Below are 8,528 nucleotides of genomic sequence, written 5' to 3' on the forward strand. Positions count from 1 at the left end.
ATTTTCTTGGCTCACAGAGAAGGACTCAGACTCCTGTTGCCTCATCATCGACCTCGATCTGCCAGTGTTAGCATCTAAATGTACATTACACATGTTACTGTTAATAAGAACCCAGCAAACACTGAACAAAGTAAGAGAAACTGAAACCATCACATCAGGAATCCACCCCCAGCAACATTTTTTTAAAAGACTGCTCGTGCTAAGTGTGTTACTCATACCCAGCGTCCCCGTAACGATAACAGCAGTTTTAATAAGAGAAAACAAGTATTTAATTATGACGTATTAGAGTAAATATAAGATTCCCTCAGTAACACCTGTTATAATGCGATTACACTGAATTATCCATAAAAGCCCTTAATAATGATTTCATGCTATGTGAGTCATAAAGCTGTGATAAAGACCAAGAACAGTATAACAGTTCACTATCATTCTAGAAAAAATAACATATACAGCAGCGAGATAAACTCAGACTAATGACAGTCCACATTTCTTTTTCATTACGTGGCCAGCAGGGTACATGTTTGGGGTTTTCTTCTGTAAGTGATGCCCTGTGAGAACAAGACAATCAGCAGGCTGAAAGGAGCTGCTGAGGTTAGGCCACCGGGTACCACAGAGGACCTTCTGAGGTCTGGTAGAGTTCAGGGACGGGAGGAAGCTGCTGTTACCGGGCAGACCGGCAGCATGGTAGGCAGGGTTTATCTCGCTGGTGCGTGAAATAATATCCCAGCACCAAAGATGTAAATGTTTGCTTGATAGAATGAAGCTAAAGGTATTTTTCGAAAGCATGATACTAAATGTTTCTAACTCTGTGTGACTGACTCTGCTGCTCTAATTAAACTGGGCGTAGGGCAGCAGAGTTGGTTTTGTAATAGACATAGAGGCCTGGGTACACAGCCTCTGTGAAGGTGGTGCGGAAGGTGTAGAAGTGACTCAGTGTGTTATGGGAGACTTTGTAGAAAGACAGAGTGCCAGCAGGCCAGTCAAGAAACACTCCGACTCTGCTGCAGCCGGTACTGGGAAGACTTTCGCTCCACACTTTACCATTATGCCAAGCACTGAGCTCTCGCTCGTACACACCAAAATACCAGGATTTGGTATTAGAACCGAGCGCTGCCTCGTCACTCTTCCCCTTCCTTACAATGCTTTGGTACATAACAGCTACACCAACGTTATTACTAGAACCAGTACTCCACTCCACTTCCCAGTAATGGCGCCCAGTCAGCCCCTCCCTGCACAAAACCTGAGTCTTTGTATCAAACCTCTCAGGACAATCAGAATACGTCTGCCATGCTCCACACGTTGCCTTCTTGTTGCCCTCAGACAGAATCAGGTAGTTGTTTGCAGTGTTTGGGTCCAAGGTGAGATCACAGGCGTCTGAACAACAGGGGAAAAAACAACCGTTCGGCAGTCGTTACCACACAGTCCACTTTACAACGGCACACTCACATCCAGCACATTGTTTAGAGGAGTGGGGTCTAGAGGCTTCTTGTGGTGAGATTTGGGATTGCAAATGTACCCTGGCCTTTTGTATCAGGCATGTAGGAGAACCAAGAAGCCACCAGGTTTCAAACATGGTGTCAAAGTTAAGTCCTGCATTTCCTCTGATGTCCACTCAGCAGGTTTTGTTTTAAAGGTAAAGCACACTCACGGTGAATACGTTTGTCTCCTCTTACTAATATTCTGTTACTGATGAAGATATTACTGATAACTGCATTGCATCACAGTGTCTGAAGGTATAATCAGTACTTCACCTCTGGTGCTTAAACCTTTGAAAAGTACTGAGTATATCTGATATTTTCCCACTTTTGTAAATTTATATATACACCGATGAAAGTTCCTAACATTGACAATCTATTGAATTAACTCGTAGAAAAAGTCCAGCCAATCACCTTATCATTTTCCACTCATCCTCGGGTTAGTAGCATTGCATATATTTTTGCTGAACATGAAAACAAATAGGTAAATATGGACTTACACCAGAGGAGTTCTTGTCTGTCTTTCACAGAAGCGACACAAGGAACAGCAGGCTTTGAAAACTCTTCAGTGACCCGACGGCCCTTCCTGTAGTGGTAGATGGTTGCTCCTTTGTATTTCTTATTTGTTTCTGATGCCACAATGAAGCTAAACCTGCTGCTGCTCTTCAGGCCTTTGGCGATGCTGCAGAACTCTTCAGCTTTCTGTCTCAGGTTGGCTACCACTTCAGCTGAGAAGAACCAGTGGTCTTTTGTTGGTGGAGTGAAGCTTTTATTATGTGAATCATGGCTGTGGAGATACTTTTCCATCTGGTCCAGGTAGGGGTCGTCAGTTTCCACAGAGGTGAAAACAAAGCTCAGGACATCGTCTACATCCTGAGCAAGAACCGCTCTGTCGAACTCGGACTCATCTTTAGTGATTTTTATCCCCTTCATTGCTTCCACACAGGACCTGATGACGTTGATTTCTCTCTCTGTATTATCTAACCACTTGTCTAAGTTCTCCAGACTGAATGGTGACTTCTCCTGGTCGTCTAAGAGTTTCTCCAGTGAACTGTCATCTTTACCCTCAAGAATGGAAGGGAATGTCTCCATCATAGCCTGTCTCAGCTTTTTTCCACTATCTTCACAGAGGTTTTGGAAACGCTTCAACTTTTTGAGAATCTGTGGAAAACTCTGAACCACGTCTTCATCCAGAGAGTCATTGCATCTCATTTCCATTTCTTTGATGATTTCTAGAGCATTCTCAGCTTTCCTCAGTAACCCGACACAAATCTCTCCCTTCATCTCTTCAGCGGTTGGGTCCAGTTTCTTCAGCGGTGTCAGCCACACTTTGACAGGAACTGTTTTCTCTCCATTTCCTCCAAGGAGCTTTGGAAGCTGTGAGTAGGTCTTCACTGCATCTTCAAATGTTGAAGGGTTGCTGTCGAGAATGAAGTCTCCGTAGAATTTGCAGGAGAATTTATCAGTCACAGCTTTTTCTTCTTTACTCCGCTTGACGTCAACCTTTGCCTCAGAACTATATATAATGATCATCTTAACTGCTGCCTGCATGCGGTCCTTCGTCTGCTGAACACTGCTGCTCTCCAGCTTCTCGCTGTCAAACACAAAGAAAGCATGTGCCCCATATTGGATGCCTGTGACTACGTGTGTTGCGTTGCTTTTCTTAATGACGTCTTGTATTTGTGTGGTTTTTGCTTCAAGGTGAGTCATTGCCAGCCGTTCAAATGCAGTCGTAGCTTTGAACTGAAGCGTCACTCTGCTCTGGTTCTTGAACTTCTTGTTGTCATTCAGAAAGCTGCAGGACCCACTCTTTTCAGTCAGTCCACACAACCAACTAGTTTTAGAATATGTATCTACATCCAGCAGAGAAGACTTGGTCTCAATGGAGTCTGATGTAGTAATTTCGTAGGTGGTGCTGGCCTGATTCTGCCTAGTGCTGTACCTTTTAATTGTTTCTCTGTCCCACAGAGTGAAATCTACAGAAAACACAAAAAGGAAATGTTTTTGTGAAAAAATTATTAACGTTTCTGTTGATTCAGTAGGAATAAAGCTGATGAGCCACACCATGCAGATATGGGAAAGAGTTTTTGGAGGTAGGGTAAGGAGTGAAGTGATGCTCAGTGAGCAGCGTTGTGACTTCATGCTGAAAAAGAGCTACAGATGGCCTGTGGCATTGACTTCCCAAGTCATGCACCAGTACCCCGGAAAGACTCCTCCTGCACCAGCTCTGACCCATCAGACCACATCAGGATCACCTTCAGTTTGCATACCAGCCCCGACTCTGCGCTGAGGCCACCATCATCTACCTGCTCAATCGTGCCTACACCCATCTGGAGCACTGTGATGGTCGTGTTTGACGTTTCCAGTGCTTTCAACAGTATCAGGCCGACCCTCCTGGGTGATCAGCTAACAGTGATGCAGGTGGATGCTGCTCTGGTGTCCTGGATTGTTGTTACCTGTTGTTACAGGAAGATCACAATATGTGCGTCTTCCACATAGCGTGTCTGACAAGGTGATCGGCACCACAGGGGACCGTCCTCTCCCCCTCCACCCTCTACACCACAGACTTCAGCCACTGCACACAGACCTCCATCATCAGTAGGGTTTCTGATGACTCTGCGGTGGTTGGATGCATCAGTGAGGGTGATGAGTCAGAGTCCTCATCACCCCCATTAGGGTCTGAGAGGTGGATGTTGTCCAAGATAAAGACAATACTGGACAATACCTCCCACCCACACCATGACATGCTGGGCAATCACAGGAGCACGCTCAGTAAGAAGCCGAGATTACCCATAATGCACCACAGAACGACCATTATCCTTGATCAATGGTCTTTGATCAGTGATCTTTGATTAGAGGTTGTTGATCAATGATCATGACAATTTGCATATTAATGATGAAGGAGCTGACCTCCCAGCCCATTGTTCCTTCAGTGGTTTCAGTCATTATACAAATGTCCTGTTTATAAGGTTGAAACCTGCAGTCAGCTGAGACTGAAGACGTCACCTGATGATGATGATGATACGTTTCTCCCACTGAAAATATCCAGATGAACAGAATCAAGCTTTTGGGTCATCTCACAGTTCTTGTGTTTAGTGCTGACAGCTTCTGACAAGAAATTCTCCTTTCTGCTGTTCAATACTGAAGAAATGTAAACTTTTTAAAATGATGCCAAACTGCAAAACTCTTAGCTGTGTCTCTAATCAAACCTCTGTCACCTCAGCAGCATCAGGTAATGCTCACCTGCTGATTCATGGTTTTCTTAGTTTTTGTTCTACTGCAGAATATTTTCAAGGTTATCTGCTATCGTAGAGCATCCCCAAAGCAAAGGGACGACTCAAAGCAGCGACCGTCACCTGATCTGAGGCCATGTCTCCAACCTGAGAGAAACAATCCAGCAAAATGCATCAAAACCAAATATTTCTTTATTTATTTCCAAACTGGTCGTGCAGCACAGTTCATCGCATTCTTTTCAAATTAAAAACCATCTAGAGCAGCACACATTGATCCACATTCATGTTTTGAAAAACAATGGCGAAGTTCTGATCTTGGTGACATCACAGCACGATGGTTGCAGCCATGGTCCTGAAACAGGTTCCTGCATCAGTCAGTGTTTAAATCTTTAAATGGTTTTGATCTCATTAGACAAAATTTGCAGATCTCAGTGAATCTCTTGTGACTACAAAACACATTTTCCAAACTGATTCATCTCTCCGGCACGTCCTCCAGGTCGTTCTTAAACACAGTGCATCAAAACTGCTCACTCGAGACTGATGAGATGAACCTGATATAATTCCAAGGATGATTCCTCAGGTAGATAAAGGAGGAGGAGGAAGATCACATGGACAATAAGATGCTTACATGTCTCAAAATATGATTTATTCATGTGAAAAGTGTCCTCTTCCTCTTTCTGCACACACAAAGTAATGTTTCCTTGATCCATCCACCTGCTTTTGTCTTATTATTATTTTGATGGGAAACTATGATTTGAACATTTATTTTTAATACTGAATTTTGTGATTAGAGTTGAGAGAAAGAAATACAAAACTCAATATTCAGGCTTAATTTAATTGTTCTCAGTTTTTTATTCGTTATTTTTAGCAGATTCCTTTTTCTTCCTCTCTGCCTCTCGGATCACTTCCATCATCACGTCATCGCCGAGTTTCAAGACTTACACCTGTAGTTGTGTTTCTGATTCATGTGTCACGAGTGAATCGCAGTAAAAACTTGTTAGTGAGTCAGAATTTGCAGAAAGTGGGATGAAACAATTTTCACAACCTGATTTACCAAAACACGATGAAACTATTTAGAATGTGAAGAGCATGTCAGAGTCAAATGAAATCATCTCATTGTACAGAAGACAGAGCGAGTGAGAGGAGAGCATCCCTGATTACCTGCTGTAGGTGTGCAGTCCTCAGTCTTCTTGGCTCGCAGCTGCAGAGTCCCGTCACACCTGCAGGTTATTTTATAGCTGATAACGAACGCCTCCCTCCTCAGACCCACCTGAACACGTCCACCTTTTTTTATCTTCAGTTTCTTATTCAACAGGTTCCTGTGCAGGGTGTGGTATTCTGGAGAAAGCCTCCTTTTCTTTGTGATTTTCGCACAGTTTGGAGTCTGTTAGTGATGCAATAATGATAAGTGGTGTAATAACAAGTGTTTCCTTTTTTTTCTTTTTCTTTTTTTTTGTGTCCCGTTTGGATCTTTAGCATCAGAATTGTTGTCTTAAGGCCAAGAAAGATGCCAAGCGGCTTTACTTTACCAAGTGGATCATCATGGCCTTGCCATATTGGTCCATTTGATTGACCTTTATTATAATTATGAATTTATTTGATTTGATTTTCGGTTCTTACAGACGGGACAGACATGACTGGGGGATAGGACAGGGAGAAAGAATGAAAGAAAGAGAGGGAGAGAAAGAAAACCAAAGGGGAGAAGAGACGGTGAGAAGGGGGGGAAGAAAGAAAAACAACAAAAAAACAAACAAACACCTGGGTCACCTGTATGGAGAAAAAAAACAGAAGAGAAAGCAAACAACAAAGAGCAACATAATAAAAAAAACGGCACCATCACAATGAACTAGCTAGCAGTAGATATCAGTAGATACTAAATAATAAACGATATTGTGCAGCACGCAAGATAGACAGCGCACAGTGTGCTTTAGGCAGCAGCCAAGAAAGCTGTGGTCCGCGTCTGTGAATACCCGTGTGTACACCTGTGTGCATACCTGTGTGGATCAGCATGCTTGCATTCCAAAGGTTTCTCCATGTAACAATCTGCTAGAGGGTGTGGGGGGGCCACAGCCCCGTCCCCAGGGTATGAAGCAGGTATGGAGGAGGTCCAGGCCCCAGACATCAAGAGGCCCCAGAGTACGAGGACCCAAGAAGGACCACCAGGGGGGCAACTGTGCCACCCTCCTGGGAAGAGCTGAGGAGAGCCCCAAATGAGAGGTCACCCCGCAGCCACGGAGCAGAGGCCAGAGGGGGTTGCAGTGGTGTGCCCGCGGGCTCTGCCGGCAGCCAGCTGTGCCAGAGAGGACCGAGCCCCGGCTGGGCCCCTTCCCCACCCCCCGGAAGGGGCCCAGGCGCCAGGCGCCAGACCGCACCAATCGGCCACCAGGAGTGAGTTGGTACATACATGAGCACCCAGCCCCAGACACCAAGAACCACCAACACACCAACGACTGAGTGCCCTCAGTCGTTGGTGTGTTGGTGGTTCTCCGGCAGGGAGTGTGGTGAGGGGAGATAGGCCTCCGTACTTTGGATGGCCTGAGATGTTCCCAGAGAGCCTTTTCCTTTTTTGTTTTCTTTAGGTCACGAGCAGTTGTCCAAGCATTTCACTACATATCGTACTGTGTATGACTGTGTACGTGACAAATAAAATTTGAATAAAATTTGAATTTGAGAGGTGGAGTCTAAGACCCAACCTGACATATAGACACAGACGAACAGGCGCACGCGGACACAGACGTGCATTCCCACCCCATATACACAAACAAACACTCGGCACTCACCCAACGTGTAGACAGACACAAATAGACACTGTGCACACAGTCACACTCCCCAAACATACTCTATATCCCAGGTCCAGGTAACCCCGCCCTCAGAGGGGCAAGCCGCACCTAGACCCAGGAGATGTAACCCTTCTCTCTGGGGTGGAGGCAAGCGGACCACCTCCTTATCTGCAGTAGCGGGGAGGCCCCGCATCCCGGACCCCAATCTGACGGCCAGCACCTCCTCCCAGCCCCCCAGCTCCGACGGTTAACAGAATGGGGGTGAGTGAAGACCCCAAACCTCCCTCCGCCCGCTCATATATGTACCGGTTCACTCCCGGTGGCTGCTTGGCGGGGTCTGGCACCCGTGGCTTGTTCGGACCTCTTCCAGGGGGGTGGGGGGCCCTCGGCCTCTGGGCCTGGGGCTCGGTTCACTCTGGTGCTGCTGGCTGCTGGCAGAGCTCGCAGGCACGCCACTGCAACTGCCTCTGGCCTCTGCTCCATGGCTGCTGGGTGACTCGTCATCTGGATCTCTCCTCAGCTCATCCACACACTGTTCATAGACATAAACTACACCTTTCCTGGCTGTGACCTCAAAGCACACTGTGCGCTGTCGGTCCTGCGTGCTGCACAATAACATTCATTATTTAGTATTTACTGTTATTTACACTTAGCTGGATTAATGCAATGGTACTATGTTTATTATGCTGCTCTCTATTTTTTCTCTTTTTTCTCTTTTTTTCTCTCTCAACAGGTGATCCAGGAGATGTTTTTTCTTTTTAAGTGCCCTTTCTCACTGTCCCACTTCCTCTCTGTTTTTCTGTTCCTTCATCTTTCTTCCTCCCTTTCTTATCCCCCAGTCATGTCTGTCCCGTCTGTAACGACTGAAAATAAAATAAAATAAATAATAACAACAAAGGTCGATCAAATGGAACAATATGGCAAGGCCGTGATGATCCACTTGGTAAAGTAAATCCGTTGGTCATCTTTGTTGACCTTCAGACATAAATTCTGACGGCTAAAGATCCAAACGGGACAGGCAAAAACAAACAAACAAACAA

The 8,528-nt window shown here is 45.5% G+C and overlaps 1 protein-coding gene across 1 annotated transcript; it reads right to left on the reverse strand.

The window, feature by feature from the left end:
* Positions 1-532: 532 nt before the first annotated feature.
* LOC146704085 (stonustoxin subunit beta-like) lies at positions 533-4,846 on the reverse strand. Its single transcript, XM_085467143.1, has 3 exons — positions 4,777-4,846; positions 1,976-3,481; positions 533-1,374 (listed from the first exon to the last, which is right to left on the reverse strand). The coding sequence occupies exons 1-3, from the start codon at positions 4,844-4,846 to the stop codon at positions 833-835; spliced, it is 2,118 nt and encodes a 705-aa protein (XP_085323269.1). The 3' UTR covers positions 533-832.
* Between the last annotated feature and the right edge of the window lie 3,682 nt (positions 4,847-8,528).

The sequence above is a fragment of the Copadichromis virginalis genome, linkage group LG8, assembly GCF_057382275.1.
Source record: "Copadichromis virginalis isolate Kocher_CV1m ecotype Utaka linkage group LG8, C_Virginalis_male_GT1.1, whole genome shotgun sequence".
Classification (NCBI taxonomy): Eukaryota; Metazoa; Chordata; class Actinopteri; order Cichliformes; family Cichlidae; genus Copadichromis; species Copadichromis virginalis.